A 19,892-nucleotide genomic window follows, 5' to 3' on the forward strand; every position below is an offset into this window, starting at 1 on the left:
TTTTATATACACTACAAAATATATATATTTTATATACACTACAAAATATATATATTTTATATACACTACAAAATATATATATTTTATATACACTACAAAATATATATATTTTATATACACTACAAAATATATATATTTTATATACACTACAAAATATATATATTTTATATACACTACAAAATATATATATTTTATATACACTACAAAATATATATGTTTTATATACACTACAAAATATATATGTTTTATATACACTACAAAATATATATGTTTTATATACACTACAAAATATATATGTTTTATATACACTACAAAATATATATGTTTTATATACACTACAATGTATATGTTTTATATACACTACAAAATACATATGTTTTATATACACTACAAAATATATGTTTTATATACACTACAAAATATATATGTTTTATATACACTACAAAAATATATGTTTTATATATATTTTATATACACTATAAAACATGTTTTATATATATTTTATATACACTATAAAATATATGTTTTATATATATTTTATATACGCTATAAAATATATATATTTTATATATTTTATATATACATAAAATATATATATTTTATATATTTTATATATACATAAAATATATATATTTTATATATATTTTATATATACATAAAAAATATATATTTTATATATACATAAAAAATATATATTTTATATATACATAAAAAATATATATTTTATATATGTTTTATATACACATAAAATATATTTATGTATGTTTTATATACACTATAAAATATATATTTATATATATTTTTATATTTATATTTATATGAAAAATATATATTTTATATTTTATATTATATTTATATTTATATTATATATAAAGTATATATTTTATATACATATATGTATATATTTTATATACATATATATATTTCATATATATATCTCCTTCTGATGATAAAGGGTTAGTTTGTTTGCCCATGACAGGCCCTCCTACTGTACCTTGGAACTGGCATATCTGGCTAAGGAAAGCTGAGCCCCACAGATTTTTGGCTAAAGGCAATTGCCTTGTCCTTGGAAAAGCAACTCTTTATGACTCAAAGAAAAATACATATTTCCCAGGTAGCCATGGAGCCAGTAGGTGATCAGTCCAAGAATAAAAAATGTCTTTGGAGAATATTCCAAAATAAATATTAATAGGAGCCAGGCTGGCAAAGAAGACATAGAGCTTTGTTGAGCCTAAAGTGCTTGGCAACAGAACCTGGGCCAGTCACTGGCCTATGACCATGGTGTTGGGGGGAACTCACACTGACAGTGATGTTCTCTGGATGTGTAGACTGAGTTCATCTCTTCCTGCCCTGCTTCTGAGGGAAGCTGTTAAAAGGTATGAATTCTCTCCCCAGCAAAAAAAAAAACAAAAAAATTCATTGTCCATGCACCCACAATGATATGGTTTGGCTCTGTGTTCCCACCCAAATCTCATCTCTAATTGTAATCCCCATGTGTCAAGGGAGGGACCTGTAGTCTCCACGTGTTGAGGGAGGGAGGTGATTGGATCATGGGGGCGGTTTCCCCCATATTGTCTTTGTGATATAGTGCGTGAGTTCTCAGGAGATCTGCTGGTTTTATAAGTGTTTGGAAGTCCCTCCTTTCTTCTCTCTCCTGCTGCCTTGTGAAGAAGGTGCTTGCTTCCCTGTTGCCTTCTGCTATGATTATAAGTTTCTTGAGGCCTTCCCAGCCATGTGGAGCTGTGAGTCCATTAAACCTCTTTCCTTTATAAATTACCCAGTCTCGGGAATAGCTGTGTGAAAACGGACTCATACAAGATCTTGCATACAATTTCTAGGAGTTTTGCAGGGGCTCCATAGACCACAAAATATCTCATGCTTTAAAGCAGGCTAAATCTTGATATGTGAACATTGCCCTAATATGACTAATAGGCAGGACACACTTGGATTCAAATACTAGAGTAGACAGTTTGTACGGGAGACTGCTCTGTGTGGGAACTGAGCTAATGAGGTATGTTGTTGCTTCCTGGAAGAACTGCAGAGCTTAACTGGAGGAAATTAAACCACTCAGCAAAGTGTGCATTTTTCCTAATAATGAGAGCTCCAAAAGCGGGGCCTCGCACCTCTCAGTGATTCCAACCCCCATCTCATTTTGCAAGGTTCGCTGTTGCCAAAAATGATACCACTCTTTCCCGAGATTATAGGGAAGCCTTTATGAGGAGGGAAGCAAAAAGGGAAAATTGGGCTGGTTAATGCGCTTGACTCAAGCAGCTTTCAGAGTTTGAGCCCTGATTAGTAAATCAAGGGAGACAGAAGTGTGGTTGTGTTCAGGATGGTATCTTTTAAGTGTTGAGGTGCCATCACTGATGCTTTAATTGAGGTAGGAAATAAGTGATGCCTTTGATCATAAGAGAAGCAGAGGGAATAAATAGGAAAGGGATTTTCATTTGTTCATTCAGTAACCATTTATCTGCCAAGCATTGTGCCGGGCTCTAGGAGAACAGAAAGAAATAAGATCAGTCACTGTGGCTCGTGCCTGTAATCCCAGTGCTTTGGAAGGCATACGAGGAAGGATTGCTTGAGGTCAGGAGTTTGAGACTATCCTGGGCAACACACTGAGACCCCATCTCTCCAAAAAAAAAAAAAAAAAAATTAACCAGGTGTGGTGGTGCACGCCTGTAGTTCCAGCTGCTTGGGATGCTGAGACAGGAGGATCGCTTGCACCCCGGAGGTCAAGGCTGCAGTGAGCTATGATTGTGCCGCTGCACTCCAGCCTGGGCGACAGAGCAAAACCCTATCTCTAAAAAAGAAAGAAGATGCTGTAGCTCCTGAATGCCTGCACCCTTGGAGTGGGAATGACCAGAGTGAAGAGTGCCATGATGGCAGCCTGCAGAGGGACAGAAAGTAACAAAGGAGAAGTGCCTGATACAAGGCTGGGCTCTGGGAAGGCTGGGGCTGGAGACCACAGGAAGTGCCTAGCAGGAAGAAAGCAGTGTTGGGCAGATAGAACAGTTTGTGTGACTTGAGAGACAGCATTCTCAATTCTAGGAAATAACAAATTCATAGTGGCTGGAGAAAGGGCAGGGAGAGGCGATGAGGTTGGAGAGACGGATCTGGCTCAACTTGGGTGCTAAGCAGGGAAATTTAAACCTAATTCTGAAAGCTTAGAATTAGGAGAGGCCGGGAGATCCTTTAAGTAGAGGAGTGACATGCTCACATGTGTACTCTAGAGAGGTCATTCTGGTCGCAGTAGGGTAAGTGGGATGGGGTTGGAGGCAAGGGACCAGTTAGGTGGCTTTTGGTGTCATTCAGGAGGTAACCTGTGAGGACTGGAACTAAGGCGGTAGAAATGGAGGAGAAGGGACGAATGTCATACAGAGATCCTGAAAATGGCAGAATCTGCAGGATGTGGTGACCGATGGGCATGTTGAGGGGTCATGACTTGAATCTGACTCCTGAAGAGACAGGGTGGTGGCCTTCAACAAAGACGGGGTGGTACAAAGAGAGCAGGTTTCCGTTTTTGGCATGCTGAATTTGGGATGTTTATGAGCTCTCCACGTGGAGATTTACAAGGGGGAGGTGAAGTTTCAGTGAAGGTCCAGGCTAGAGATGTGGGTTTGGGAGTTGCCAGGGTACTTGGAGCTGTAGACTTGCATGAGGTCACCCAGGACCCGTTTATGAAGAGAGAACAGCAAAGGGCAAAAGAAGGAGCTTGAGGATTTGGGGAATTGAAAGGGTAACCTGTGCAACAAAACCAGTGGCCAAGGAAGATCCCAGAGGAGAAAAAGCCCAGATGGGAATGGGGGAGGAATATTGAGTGTCTAGGATCCGAGAGGAAATAGCGATTATACAAGGAGAGGGATGGTGGTGTTGCATACTGCAGAAAGGATCATCAGCGATGGTGAGGTTGGGAAGGTCCCTCCATTCTGGCCACATAGAGTAGATGTCACTGGAAACTTTAACAAGAGCAGTTTTAGCAAAATAGGTTGCACAGGAGCCAAATGCTGGGTGAAGCCAGGAGTGAATGAGAGGTAAAGAAGGGAGACAGGGAGGGAAGGGAACATGGCAATTAAGCCAATTAAGGCTGTGGAAAAAGAGACTATTTACTTATTTTTTATTAGTATTAATATTATTATTATTATTTTTGAAACAGAATCTTGTTCTGTTGACCAGACTGGAGTGCAGTGGTGCCATCATAGCCCCCAGCAGCCTTGAACTCCTGGGTTCAAGCCATCCTCCTGTCTCAGCCTCCTCAATAGCCAACACCACACCTGGCTAATTTTTAAAATGTTTTTGTAGCAACGGGATCTTGCTTTGTTTCCCAGACTGGTCTCGAACTCCTGGCCTCAACAGTCCTCCTGCTTCAGCCTCCCAAAACTCTGGGATTATAGGCATGAGCCACCACACCAACCCAATTTTTACTTAAATGAGGGAGTTGAGTAGAAAAGGTCGGCAGAGGGATAGCGAAGATGCAAGAGAGAGCGTGATGGACGAGGCAAGGCTCCGAGGTGGGAGGAGGCTGGGATCCACAGTAAGGATGTGGGGGTCAGCCTTGAACTCCTGGATTCAGCTTCCATCAAGAGAGGAGGTGAAGACAAAGAATGGGTTGAGAGGTAGGTAAGCTTGTAGGAGGGAAGTGCTTCTCCCATTTCCAGTGTTCAGGAACCACCCAGAGAGCCTGATAAGCGGTAGATTGCTGGGCCCCACCTCCAGGGATTCTGAGTCCCTAGGTCTGGGAGGAGCCTGGGGATTTTTTTTTTTTTTTTTTTTTTTAAAGACAGGATCTCGCTCCATCACCCAGGCTGGAGTGCAGAGGAGCGATATTGACTCACTGCAATCTCTGCCTCCCGGACTCAAGGGATCCTCCCACCTCAGCCTCCTGAGTAGCTGGGACTACAGGCGTGTGCCACCATGCCCAGCTGATTTTTATATTTCTTGGTAGAGGTGGGATTTCACCATGTTGGCCAGGCTGGTCTCGAACTCCTGACCTCGGGTGGTCTGCCTTCTCAGCCTCCCAAAGTGCTGGGATTCCAGGTGTGAGCCACCACGCCTGGCGTGGTCCTAGGGATTTTTATTTCTAACAAGCTCCCAGACAATGCTGTTGCAGATGCTACAGACCTGTGGACCACATGTGGAAATTAGGGCTGATGGTATTGATTTCTCTGTGGAGTAGGAGGCACAATCCCTTGCAGTCAGGGAGGTTGGCCCAAGGAACTTGGCAAAAGGTAGAGGACAGTGAAGGGTAATGAAATCCAGGGTTCTGACCTAGAACAGAAAGAAGCCTGCAGAGCAGCCCAGGTGCGGGTGCTCAGGCCTGGAATCCCAGCACTTTGAGAGGCCGAGGCGGGCGGATCACCTGAGGTCAGGAGTTCGAGACCAGCCTGGCTGACATGGTTCAACCCCATCTTTACTAAAAATGTAAAAATTAGCTGGGTGTGGTGGTGCATGCCTGTAATCCCAGCTAATCAGGAGGCTGAGGCAGGAGAATCGTTTGAACCTGGGAGGTGGAGGTTGCAGTGAGCTGAGATCACGCCATGGCACTCCAGCCTGGGCTACAGAGCAAGACTCCGTCTCAAAAAAAAGAAAAGAAAAGAAAAGAAACCTGCAGAGCAAAGACTGGAGCCCCTGGAGGTGTCTCCTTTGCAGCTGCATGAATGTGAGACTTGGTCCTGCATCCTGCAGTGTCAGCTGTGTGAGAAAAGGGGAGAAGAGGCAAGTGGGTGGTTCTGTCTAGAGCTGGGGTCCTTCAGCACTTGTGGGAAAGAAAGGCAGAGGGACAGGAGAACTGTGGGGTTGGCAAAAGGCAGAGCCTGGTTGAAGGAAGTATGGAGAGTCCAGTTGGACTGGACGAACATGAAACCAGGGAAGGGCTAATAGATTAAAAAAACGAAACAATGACTAGGCGTGGTGGCTCACACCTGTAATCCCAGCACTTTGGGAGGCCAAGGCGGGCAGATCGCCTGAGGTCAGGAGTTCAAGACCAGCCTGGACAACATGGTGAAACCTCGTCTGTAATAAAAATACAAAAATTAGCTGGGTGTGGTGGCAGGTGTCTGTAATCCCAGCTACTTGGGAGGTTGAGGCAGAAGAATCACTTGAACCCAGGGGGCAGAGGGTGCAGTGAGCTGAGATCACGCCATTGCACTCTAGCCTGGGCCACAAAAGCAAGACTCCATCTCAAAAAAACAAAAACAAAACAAAACAAACAAGTGTCCCAGGGCCTGGAAGTCTAAGAGTAAGGGTTTTGGGACTACGAGGCTGGAGAACTGGGATGAAGAGAGATTATGACTGTTGAAGTCAAAGGTGGTCCAAGTGTAGCAGTTCTGGGTGTCAGTGAGGTCCAGGACAAGCCATGGGAGTTTGAGATAATTGCACTGCAGTAACCAAAACGAGGTGGTTCTCCTGGGCATCCCTGGGTGTGGGGTCAGAGGCTCTTGAAGTGGTGACAGGAAGGAGAGATTGCAATGACAAGGTTCTGATGAGGTGTGACACCGCAATCTGGTGTAATCTTCTTTTCCAAACCAAAGGGCAGTGTGTTTATTCGCGTTCCCTAGAGAAAGAGAAGGAATTGGGCAGGGGCGGGATGCGGGGGTAGAGAGAATGAATTTTTTTATTTTTCCCATATTTTATTGTGTTAAAACATACATAACATAAAATTTACCATCCTAACGATTTTTAAGTAGTTCGCTGGCATTAAGCACATTTCATTGTCATGTAACTGCCACCACCATCTATCTCCAGGACGTTTTCCTCATCTGAAACAAAAACACTGCACCCAGTCACAATAATTTCCCATTCCCCCTTCCCTGTCCCCTGATAACCTCTTTTCTACTTTCTGTCTATGAATTGGACCATTCTAGGTAACTCCTGTAAGTAGAATCATACAGGATTTGTGTTTTGTGATTAGCTTATTTCACCTAGTAATCCTCGAAGTTCATCCATGTGGTCGTATATTGCAGAATTTCCTTCCTTTTTAAAACTGGATAACATTCCATTTTATATATACACAGCCATCCCTTGGTATCTGAAGGGGATTGGCTCCAGACCCCCCTTGGATACCAAAATCCTTGGAAGCTCAAGGAAATCCTTCACATAAAATGACATAATATTTGTACATAAACTACGCACATCCTCACATATACTTTAAATCATCTCTAGATAACTTATAATACCTAATGCAGTATAAATGTCATGTAAATAATTGTTACGCTTATTGATTTTGTATCATTATTATTATTGTTATTGAGACTGAGTCTTGCTCTGTCGCCCAGACTGGAGTGCAGTGGTACGGTCATAGCTCACTGTAACCCTGAAGTCCTGGGCTCAAGCAGTCCTCCCACCTCAGGCTCCTGAGTAGCTGAAACTGCAGGCATGTGCCACCATGCCTGGCTAATTTTTACTTTTAGAGATGGGGTCTCACTATGTTCCCCAAGCTGGTCTTGAACTCCTGGCCTCTAGCACTCTTCCTGCCTTGGCCTCCCAAATAGTTAAGGCTACAGGTGTGAGTTGCTATGCTTGGCTCTATGTTTTTTTTTTAATCTTGATTTTGGGGATATTTTCCCTCTGTCATTGGTTGAATATGAAAATACAGAACCTGTGGATTAGGAAGGCTGACTCTATATACTACATTTTGTTGATACATGCGTCTGTTGATGAACACCTGGATTGCTTCCAACATTTAGCTGCGAATAATGCTGTATGAACATGCGGGTACAAGTATCTCTTCAAGACTCTGCTTTCAGTTCTTCTGGGTATATACCCGGAAGTGGAATTGCTACTCTGTTGTTAATGGACCACCCACCATACTGTTTTCCACAGCGGCCGTAACATCCTCCCCTTCCACCAACAGCACACAAGGGTTTCGATTTCTCCGCATCCTCTTCAACGCTTGTTATTTTCAGGTTTTTGTTTTGTTTTGTTTGTTTCTTTGTTTTTTGTTTTAACAGTAGCCATCTTAATGGGTGTGAGGTGGTATCTCACTGTAGTGTTGATTTGCATTTCTCTAATGATTAGTGATGTTGAGCAGAGAGAGGTTTATTTTAAGGACCTGGCTCACATGGTTGTGGTAACTGGCACATCCCATGTCCGCATGGTAGGTGGAGACCTTGGGAAGGGTGTCTGGTGGCAGAATTTGCTCTGGCAGTGGAAAGAGACGATGTGAAAATGGGTATGTCCACAGCATGCTGCAGTTCTCAAGGGTTTTCTCATTGTGTTGCAGCTACTCTGAGGATGTCAAGGTGGTGTTTTCTGACTCAAACTACCTTTTCCATCAGAATCCCACAGTTTCCATCCCATGTTGCCTTCCAGAGCTCTGAGAGTTTGAGGGTAGCATGTGGTGGAGAGGCCTGAGTGCCCAGAGAACACGGACCTTCATCAGCGGTAAAGACTTTATTAATTAATGCTCATGATCTTGTGCATGTTTATGGAGCACTTTGGAAATGAACAGGAATTAGCCTGGTAGGAATTTGCAGAGCCTCCTGTGAGGCTGTCATTCCATTGTGAGTCTAGCTCTTTACTGTGTAATCTCTAAAGCTTACAAGGTTTCTCCTGGAAGGTCGAGGAAGAGTGCCTCTGTGCTGAGTAGAGCTCTGATATCCCATTTCTCCCTCTGTTCTTGACCATGCAAGTCTAATTCAGTGAGATCTATCCATTCAGATCCAGCCTGGAGCTCACCGTCCCTACCTTCCTGGTCCACCTTAGCCCATCTATTACAGCTGTTGTAGATACTTCGGTTTGACACTTAGCATCTCCTGCATTGCATTGACAACTGCCTTGTTAGAAGTGTTTAATGTGCTTTAGCCCTCATATCCCAGAACTGTGGGTGATTGGGGTAGGGCAGTGCATGGTGATTGGTCCCATCCCTTGGGTGTGGCAGATGTTAGGGCAGAGACTGAGGGGCATCACTGCACTTGGGAGCTGGAGTTGAGGCGAGCAGCCAGGAAGGCCTGCAGATGGGCCACACAGTTTTGCCCATGTGAGCCAAGCGATACCGAGAAACCCAGGTGGACCCTCGAAAGGGGAGCGCTCGCCTTAGACAGACCTAAGAGACAAGGGCTGGAGGCTGAGCTCAGGCCCAGTGGTCACCTACCTGGCCCAGCAGTCATCTGCCCAGCCGCCTGAGCATGCACAGTGTACCTTCCATATCCAGCCCCTTTAAGATCCTCTTCTGTGCCCCTGCCCTGAGGGATGATGGTGACGACAGAGTCAGGCCTTGGTGCACAGTGGCTGAAGTGCACAGTGGCTCATAACACAGGACTTTTGCAAGGCCCAGAGTGGCTGAGGGCAACCTTGGCTCCTCCCTGCCTGGGATTCTTCAGTTCCAGGGCTTGGGGGCAGAACACTCTCCCACATGAGCTTTATCCACATTCCCGCCAGTCTGATTAACCCCAGGGGAGGTGGAGCCAGCTTCTGCTCACCCACATCCCCCTTGAAGGGAAATCAAACCTGACCCGGCTCAGTGATACTATGTGGGAATACTTTGCACCCAGCAGGCCATGGGCATGGTGCACCTGGCTGCAGAGGACCTTCTCCTAGTTGGGGCTTTTAGGGCAGAGATGAAGAAATCAAGAAATTGGCTGGGTGCGGTGGCTCATGTCTGTAATCCCAGCAGTTCGGGAGGCCGAGGTGCGTGGATCGCTTGAGGTCAGGAGTTCAAGACCAGCTTGGCCAACATGGTGAAACCCCGTCTCTATTAAAAATACAAAAATTGGCCAGGTGTGGCAGCACACGCCTGTAATCCCAGCACTTGGGGAGGCCGAGGCAGGGAGATCACCTGAGGCCAGGAGTTCGAAACCAGCCTCCAAGGGACCCTCTGGAGTGCCCTTGTTTTGTGGACCACTGCACAGTCAATGAGATGATTCCTGCCAACTGCCCGTGAGCCCGTCAATTATCACTGTAATCTCCCTGGCAGCCCCCAGAAGTAGATTTACAGCAGCATGGTAAAAATGAGGCTGCTTGATCAATGCATCCCTGAACGATCTCCTCCAGGAGACACAAACACATATTGTAACAAAACTTTATTTTCTTCTGAAAATTGCCTACATGATTAATGCGGCCCGACATAGCCCAAGCTGCTCAGCGTAAGAAACAGCCGTATTTCTTGCTCCCTCTTCAGCTCTGCTTCTCTCTCACTCCATGGCTTCATCTGTTTTCTTTGTTCTGCTCCCTATTCCGTTGTGCTATATATTGTGCAGTCTCCCATAAGGAAAGGAAGGATGCATTAAAGTGCAGGTACCTCGGCACTCCATTCCACTGTGTTTCTCTTTGCTATTTCCAATGTGGCTTAGGCGTAAGCATAAAATGAAATTCCTCAGTGCTCCCTGGACAGACTCTCGGTGCACCTGTAACTGAGAGAAGCAGAGCACGTTCCCCGGGTACTAAATCATCTCTTACATCACCTGGAGCCATGGAGAAGGCCAAAGCTCTATGCTCTGGAGTCCAGACTGGATGAGAGGAATTCTTCCCTTTAATCTCTGCGCTCGGGCATATGAGGACTGCTGGGTATTCTGAGGGAGGGATGTCGCAGGTTGTCCTGTCTCCTGTCTCCAGGGAGGTTCTAGGACTTCCCAAAGAAGAGCTGGTGTACCTTAGGTTGCACACTCCTCCAGGTGTAGGGTCCTTTTCCTTGACTATGATTGTTGGCATGGGTGTTTTATTTCCTCTCCTAGAATGTTAGCTCCATGATAGCAGGAACCTCTAGTATAATATAATACGGAGCGCTTAGTGGGTTCAATAGATGCCTTCATTTGGGTTCCCCCAGAAACAGAGCCTGAAACAAAGGGTTTGAGTGCAACTAGTTTATTTTGGAGGTGAAGAGAGCATCACTAGGGGAGCGGGGAGTAAGACTGGGAGGGAAAGACACCCCCTCTCCAAAGGGTGTGTTATGAAGATTGCTCCTGTGGGTGATGGGGGCTTAATCCTGCCGCGGAAATTTACATTTAACCTGCTCTTGGGCTGAGGGAACTGGGGTATTTGTATTATGTTGGTGCAAAAGTAATTGCGGGTTTTGCCATTACTTTTAATGGCAAAACCCGCAATTACTTTTGCACCAACCTAATACATCAATTCCTGGTGTTCCTTTTTTGGGGGGCGGAGGGGGGGAACAGGGTCTCATTATGTTACCCAGGCAGGAGTACAGTGGCATGATCATAGCTCATGGTAGCCTTGACCTCCCGGGCTTGAGTGATCCTCCACCTCAGCCTTCCGAGTAGCTGAGAATACAGCCATGCACCACTGCACCTGGCTAATTTTAAAATTTTTTATAGGTACAGGATCTTGCTATGTTGCCCAGCCTGGTCTTAAACTCCTGGCCTCAAGCGATGCTCCCGCATCGGCCTCCAAAATTGCTGAAATTACAGGCGTGAGCCACTGCGCCGTGTCCCCGGTAGTCTCTAGTTGAGAGATTTAGGGGGTGGAGTAATCGCTTAGGCATCAGCAAAGAAGGTTTCAGGCAAGGAAATGGAGGGGCTGGAGTCAGAAGTTGTACCGGTGTGCCCTGAAGCTCAGGGCACAGGTAGGCGGCACAGGTAGATGCAGGTAGATGGCACAGGTAGATGTAGGTAGACATATGTCTGGGACTGATGCCTGGGACTCCCGTAGTGATGCTCTCTTCACCTCCAAAATAAACTACTTGCACTCAAACCTTTGTTTCAGGCTCTGTTTCTGGGGGAACCCAAACGAAGGCATCTACTGAACCCACTAAGTGCTCCGTATTATATTATAGTAGAGGTACCTGCTATCACAGAGCTAACATTCTGACTCACCACCTGTAGGGTGGTGAATCTGGGGGAAGTGGGGCTGCATCTGTTAATGCTCTCCTCCTTAGGGTTTATTCTCAGTTCTTAGCCAAGGAGAAGCCTAAGGGAACCAGTGATTCACGCCTTGGGACGACTGGATGAGGATTCAGCTAAAATCTTACACTATGTCCAGCTGCAGCGCCTGAGCTTTTATCCTTCCTCTGACTCTGCATTTCCGATCTCTCCTTCCCCAGGTGTAAGGAGCTCAAGTACTCCAAGGACCTGCCCCAGATATCCATCATATTCATCTTCGTGAACGAGGCCCTGTCGGTGATCCTGCGGTCAGTGCACAGTGCCGTCAATCACACGCCCACACACCTGCTGAAGGAAATCATTCTGGTGGATGACAACAGTGACGAAGGTACAGGGGTGGCTGACCTGTGCACAGGACATGATGACAGCAGGGGGAAATGCCACTTTCATTCCAACGTGAGCCCGAGCATCTGTGTCTCCTGGTCCCTGGAGCATATCTGGGGAATGGGAGATTTTTTCTTTTCTTTTTTTTTTTTTGAGACAGAGTCTTGCTGTGTCACCCAGGCTGGAGTGGAGTGGTATGATCTCAGCTCACTGCAACCTCCACCTCCCGGATTCAAGCGATTCTGCTGCCTCAGCCTCCCGAGTAGCTGGGATTACAGGCACCCGACACCATGCCTGGCTGATTTTTGTATTTTTGGTAGAGATGGGGTTTCACCATGTTGGCCAGGCTAGTCTCGAACTCCTGAACTCAGGTGATCCGCTCACCTCAGCTTCCCAAAGTGCTGGGATTACAGGAGTGTGCCACCGTGCCTGGCCCAAGATTTTTTTAGAGGAAGATATCTAGGCATACCCTGGTCTGTTATTCCTTGAGTCCTCTAGAGCAGGGGTCCCCAACCCCAGGGCCATGGACCAGTAGCAGTCTGTGGCCTGTTAGGAACTGGGCTCCACAGCAGGAGGTGAGTGGCAGGAGAGCAAGCGAAGCTTCATTTATATTTACAGCCGCTCCCCAATGCTGGAATTACTGCCTGAGCTCCACCTCCTGTCAGATCAGCAGTAGCATTAGCTTCTCATAGGAGCATGAACCCTGTTGTGAACTGCACAAGGAAGTGATCTAGATTGTACCCCCTTTTTTTTTTTTTTTAAGATGGAGTCTCGCTCCGTCACCCAGGCTGGAGTACAGTGGTACGATCTTGGCTCACTGCAACCTTCACGTCTCAGGTTCAAGCAATTTTCCTGCCTTAGCTTCCTGAGTAGCTGGGACTACAGGCACACACCAACATGCCTGGCTAATTTTTGTATTTTTAGTAGAGACAGGGTTTTGCTGTGTTGGTCAGGCTGGTCTCGAACTCCTGACCTCAGGTGATCTGCCCTCCTCAGCCTCCCAAAGTGCTGGGATTACAGGCCATGAGCCACCGTGCCTGGCTGGTTGCAACCTTTTTATGAGAATCTAATGTCTGATGATCTGAGGTGGAATAGTTTCATCCTGAAACCATCTCCCCCGACCCCCACGTTCCATGGAAAAATTGTCTTCCACAAAGCCACTCCCTGATGCCAAAAAGGTTGAGGACCGCTGCTCTAGGGCTCATAAGAATCATTGACTGGCCATGGATCTAGATGAACTTCCTTCTTCTCATTAGCTAAAGTAGATGACACTGAAGAGCTGAATTCCTCCTCCACTCCCCACCCCACCCTATCTTTGTTGTCCTTCTCCAAAAAGCAAAATAAAAAATTCCATTCTGTGTTAGGAACTGTTTATCTACATTGGAATTCTCCTCTGGGCTACTGTGCCCAAAATGATCTTAAGTAGAAATGAGTGGTGTTTGCTCATCTTCTGGAATTCACTGCTACTAGGAATGATGGCCCAATGAAAACTGTACAACAGGCAAATATTGCATGTCAATAACAAAACTTCTGGGAGATCCTTGGAGATATTTAATAGTTGGACAAAGGCATGGCATCCAGGGCAATGGGGGTGGGTGCTGCTAATGGTGCCTTTGTGTTGGATCCCAACCTGCAAAATTCATTGTGCTCACTGCTGGGAGCCACCCCCACAAGCTCATGAGATAAAAGAAAGCCAGCTAGAGTGAGTGCCTGAAGGCCAAGAAAGCTTATCTTCTAAGCAACTACAGGATTAGGAGTAGGCTAAACCCCTTCCTTTCATCGTGCTGGGTAGGAGAGGGATTACCCTGCAAGCTGCTCCGTCGTCCGGAAGATGGTGAGGAGGAGGCAATGCCACGGGTCCTGTTTAAAACCGGATTATCTTGAGGAGCACAGGAATGAGCCTCTCCTATTTAATCAGCCTGGGAGCTGATGTCCCTGGCCCCTTCTGAACCAGCCCACTCTTCTGAAGGACTTGGGTGCACCTGGGCCCAGTGGTTTGCCTTCTCTGGGACCTCTGGCTTACAGAGATGGGTCATTTGGTGGATTTTTCACATCCTTAGTTTTATTTCCTTACCTTTGGCCATTAGTTGTCTATAGATTCTTCTAAACCTGTGAATGATTGTCTCCTTGTGAAAAGGAGGCTCTTTCAGTTCCTGGAAGCCTCTAAGTTGTGCAGCAAAGTCTCTTTCCTTGACATGCCCACAGCTCTCTGCTCTGTGGCCTTTCTCTGCACCTACCACAGACCTCTTGCTCCAGCAGTCCTTCCATACATCCCTGCATATTTTCCCCAGGCCAGAAATCTCTTCTCTTGAACTCCCTGTTCCTGTGGCCCCCTTCATCGGCCTTCTAAGTCCCACCTGTTTCCCAGCTGTCTCCAGCAGAGCACTTCCTCAGAGAAGCCTCCTCTGATCTCTGAGTGGGGAAGTAAGACTGTGAAGGGAAGGCATCGTCAAAAGATTGGTACTGTGGGTGTCAGAGCTTAATCCCACTGGGGAGTATCCAGGAGCCAGTGTAAACCCAGACCTCAGAGTTAACTTGCTCCAAGTGCGAGGGAGCTGGGGTATTTATACACCTTTAAGATAATGAGGCCCTGGTTCTGTGCTATCTCAGCACCTTGCTACTAGCTGTCAAACTTAATTAGCATGCAGTGTGTCTGCACGGTGGACTCTCTGAACTGGATGGGATGTTTCCCAGGGCCTGGCTGGTGGTTGAAACTCAGTAAGTCTTTCAACAAGGGAGTGCATGATGAAGCCAGGTAGCACTAAGAAAAGTGCAGGTGTGAGCTAGTGGCAAAATGACTGGAGGTGGCCCAGGGCTAGAACACCCAGAGAGGAGCATGAACTGCAGATCGGGCTGGGTTGGGGTGAAGACTCACTGCCAATGGTGCACCTTCTCCTGAGGAAATCTAGGTAGAGTCCAGCCCAGGAGGAGGAAGGGAAGGTTAAGGCAATCTCTGCCATAACTCCAGCTCCTTGACCGCAGGGATCTCCAGTACAGGGTTAGACACTTAGTGGGTTCAGTAGGTGTATTAGTCCCTTTTGTGTTGCTATAAAGGAATTCCTGAGGCTGGGTGATTGATTGACAGATTGATTGATTGATTTTGAGACAGGGTCTCACTCTTGTCACCCAGGCTGGAGTGCAGTGGTGCAATCACAGCTTGTTGCAGCCTCCACCTCCTGGGCTCAGGCAATCCTCCTGTCTCAGCCTCCTGAGAGGCTGGGACCACAGGCATATGCCAACATGCCCGGCTAATTTTTATATATATTTTTTGTAGAGATGGGGTTTTGGCATGTTGCTTAGGCTAGTCTCAAACTCCTGGACTCAAATGATCTTCCTCTCTCAGCCTCCCAATGTTCTGGGATTACAGGTGTGAGTCACCATGCGTGGCCTTGGGTGATTTATTTAAAAAGGAGGTTTTATTTGTCTCATGGTTCTGCAGAATGTACAAGAACCATGGCACCAGCATCTGCTTGGCTTCTGGTGAGGCCTCAGAAACTTTTAGTTATGGCAGAAGGGAAGGGGAGCAGGTGAGTGTCACATGGTGAGAGAGGGAACAAGAGAGTGGTGAGGAGGTCCCAGACTCTGTGAGAACTTACTCATGTACCATGAAGGAGGCACCAAGCCACAAATGAGGGATCCACCCCCATGACCCAAACATCTCCCACCAGGCCTCCCCTCCAACATTGGGGGGTCACATTTCAACATGAGATTTGGAGGGGACAAATATTCAAACCATATTAGTAGGTATCTTCATTTAGTTTCCCCCAGAAGCAGACCCTGAAATAAACATCTTCAAGTGGATGGCTTTATCCACATCAAGAGTGCAAGTAATTTATTTGGGAGGTGAAGAGAGCACCAGTAGGGGACTGGGGAAGTAAGAATGTGAAGGGAAAGCATCCCCAAAAGATTGGTACTGTGGGTGATGGAGCTTAATTTCACTGGGGAAATTCCAAGGGCCAGTGTAAACTCAGACCTCAGAGTTAACTTGCTCCAAGGGTGAGGAAGCTGGGGTATTTATACACCTTTAGCAGCAGATGTTTTAGTGTAAGAACCCCCTGGGACTCCACCCTGGAGGAAGTTCTGCTTCAGGAGGCTTGGGGTAAGGCTGAAAATTTGCATTTCTTAGAAGCTCCTATTTGATGCTTATGTAGCTTGTGTGGGGAACACACTTTGAGAACCACTGGGTTAAGCAACCATGCCTTGAGCCCTGTCTGTGAGTCCCATTTTAATGGTTCACATTTCAGGTCTACATTAAGATGTTTAGTGAGTAAGAAAATGGGAGGAGGAGGTATTTGGTTCAGTCAGACCATAAATCAATATCCATTCATCATCCTCCTCCTCTCCCAAATACCCAGGGGACCGGGAGTTGACGATATTAACATGATCTCCTTCTTTTCAGTTCCTGGTTCTGTTCTCTATGTTTTTTCCCTGGGCCAGAAATCTCTTCTCTTGAACTAGAAGAGGAATCTAATATTTTTCATTTTATTAAGATGTTCTTTGTAACTGGTATTATCGAGTTCTGTAAATGTTCTACATCTATTTAAAAAGACCCCCACACACTGTAATCATGGAATTGAATTCCTGCCAGACATCAATTTTGTGTATTCTGGTAGGCTATGAGTTTATTTTTTTTAAGTCTTTTTGATAATGGTGTTTTAAAATCTCCTTTTATAATGACTCTTCCTTCCTGTGTTCCTAATATTTGTTTTCTGGTATCTTGTTGTCAGTTTCTTTGGCAACTATAGATTTGTATCTGCATGGCTTCATTAATAGTGATGGTTGTTACCATTATGTAATGCTCTCTTTATCTTAGAAGCATACCCTGTTTTTTTTTGCCCTGAATTTAGTTCTTCTTACATTAATATTGTTGTTCCTGCTTGCTAGTTCACATTTGATTAAAACGTTTTTTTCCCAGCCTTACAATTTTGTTTTCTGATCTTAAAAGTAATGCATGCTCTTTGTTGGAAAATTCGAATGTATCAAAAAGCAAATATAATTGGAAAAAAATAAATACTGAAGAGACTAACCAGAGGCAACTGCTCATTCGCCCATGCCCTTACCCTCTTTAATGCACATTTTGCATAGTTAACATCAATAGTATAAACAAGTTAATGTTCTGCTTTTTCCCCCTGAAGTGTAAAGCATAATCAGTGCTCTGTCTTTATTAAAAAAGCTCTGCAAACATCATTTTAATGAGGGCAGATTGATCTATTCTCAGACTCACTAAGCTCTGGTCAAGATGGGCTCAGGAAATGGGTGTACAAAGCCAGGGCACTCTGGAGAAGCAGACAAGATGAGACTGCAGGTTTTCCTTTGTCAGGGAATTTTGTTTTTATTTTAAGTCATTTGTTTCGCTTAGTTTGAATATTGACATTGGCCTGTGTTAAGCCCAGGTAAGATGCAATTCTTTGTACTCTGTACATCCAGCTCAAATCATTCAGGCAACGTTTGCCAGAAATCACTGCTCACCAAGTCCAGTGAGCATTTTGCTGCCCAGATCTTTTGGCACCATCTGGTATTGTCATGCAGCTTCCTTGATGGGGTGTATTGCTCCTCCTGGTGCCCCGACACTACTCTCTGCTGATTCTCCCCTAATCTTCTTTTTGCAGCTGTTCTCTTCCTTGGTTTCTTAGTCCATTTGTCTTTCTACAAAGAATACTTGAGGCTAGGTAATTTATAACAGAAAGTAATTTATTTCACTCATGGTTCTGTAGACTGTACAAGAAGCATGGTGCCAGCATCTGCTTCTGGTGAGGGTTTCAGAAGCTTCCACTCATGGTAGAAGAGGAAGGGGAGCTGGTGAGGTCACATGATGAGTGGAGAGAGAGAGGGGAGGAGGTGCCAGGCTCTTTTTAACAATCTGATTTCATGGCAACTAAGATTGAGAACTCACTGAATTCCGTAAGAACGGCACCAAGCCTTTCACGAGGGATCCACCGCCATGACCCAAACACCTACCACCAGGCCCCACCTTCAATGTTAGGGATCACATTTCAACATGAGATTTGGAGGGGACAAATCATGTCACTTGGCCCCCTCCCTTCTTAAACTGGAATCACTCGTGATTCTCAGCATCAGGACACACTGGGCAGTCTCCTCCACTGTGTATGTTCTGACAGTTTCCCATTGGAATTGTCCAATGGGATCTACCACTCAAGCCCAGAACAATGTATCCTCTTTCCTGAGCTTCAAACCTGTAAGGCCTCTATCTCCCAGATGGTCATCCTGGGTCTTTGTAGCTCCATTGGTCCAATGATGAACTTGCTGTGTTTGCCTTGATCTTTGTTTGGGTGACTTGGATGGAGGAATTCGGGTGCACAGAGGTATCACAGCCATAATACTTGACACACTCCATCACTGGTTCATGCATAGCCATTCTTTATTTTTCCTCACTTCTGATTGAGATGTAATTCACATACCATAAAATATACTATAAAAATAAAATAGACCAGGCACTGTGGCTCACACCTGTAATCCCAGCACTTTGGGAGGCCGAGGCGGGCAGATCACTTGAGGTCAGGAGTTCGAGACCAGTCTGGCCAATATGGTGAAACCCTGTCTCTACTAAAAATACAAAAATTAGCTGGGTGTGGTGGCACGTGCCTGTAGTCTGAGCTACTCGGGAGACTGGGGCAGGAGAATCACTTGAACCTGGGAGGCGGAGGTTGCACTGAGCCGAGATCACACCATTGCACTCCAGCCTGGGCATCACAGCAAGACTGTCTCAAAAAACAAAAAATAAAGTATACAATTCAGCGATTTTCAGTATATTCAAATGATTTGCACCTGTCACCACTACCTAATTCTAGAACATTGTCATCACCTGCAAAATAAACCCTGAACCTGGGAGTAGCCTCTCCCAATTCTACCCTTACCCCATTCCTTGCCAAATATTAATGTATTTTCTGTTATGATAAATTTGCCTCTTCTGGACATTTGATAATAAATGAAATCTACAACATGTGGCCTTTTTTGCAGGCTTCTTTCACTGAACATAATGTTTTCAAGGTTCAACCATGTTGTGGCGTATATAAGTACTTCATTCTTTTTATGACTGAATAATATTCTGAGTATAGATACAGCACATTTTATTTATCTGTTTATCAGTTTATCAGTTGATGGGCATTTGGGTTGTTTCTACTTTGGGGCTATTAGGAATAATAGGGCTATGAATATTCATGTATATGTTTTTCTTTGGACATGTTTTCAGTTTTCTTGGATACATATCTAGGAGTAGAATTGCTGGGTTATATGATAATTCTGTGGTTAACTTTTTGAGAAACTGTCAAATTGTTTTCCACAGCCAGACTGTTTTTCACCTCAGCTGCACCATTTTGCATGATCACCATTAGTATACGAGGGTTCCAATTTCTCCACATCCTTGACAACACTTGTTACTTTTTTTTAATTATGGCCAATCTAGTGGGTATACGGTGGTATGTTGTAGTTTTGATTTGCATTTTCCTAATGACTAATTATTTTGAGCATCTTTTCATGTGCTTATTTTTCATTAGTCTATCTTCTTTGAAGAAACATCTATTCAAGTACTTTGCCCATTTTAAAATTGATTATTTGACTTTTTAGATTATTGACTCATAATAATTCTTTATTCTCTTTATACTCATCTTTATCAAATATTCTGCAACTATTTTTTGCAAATATACTTGCAAATATTTTCTCTCATTCTGTGGGTTGTCTTTTCACATTCTTGATAATGTGTTTGGATGCACAAAAGTTTTT

At 44.9% G+C, this 19,892-nt stretch overlaps 1 protein-coding gene across 1 annotated transcript in view; it reads left to right on the forward strand.

Moving 5' to 3' along the window:
* Window positions 1–19,892, forward strand: part of GALNT17 (polypeptide N-acetylgalactosaminyltransferase 17) — a 591,258-nt gene that overhangs the window by 252,553 nt on the left and 318,813 nt on the right. The window contains exon 3 of the mRNA XM_054559161.2: window positions 11,990–12,156. Within this exon, the coding sequence (XP_054415136.1) occupies window positions 11,990–12,156 (167 nt within the window). The remainder of the gene's footprint in view (window positions 1–11,989; window positions 12,157–19,892) is intronic.

Source organism: Pongo abelii, chromosome 6 (genome assembly GCF_028885655.2).
Source record: "Pongo abelii isolate AG06213 chromosome 6, NHGRI_mPonAbe1-v2.0_pri, whole genome shotgun sequence".
Taxonomy (NCBI): Eukaryota; Metazoa; Chordata; class Mammalia; order Primates; family Hominidae; genus Pongo; species Pongo abelii.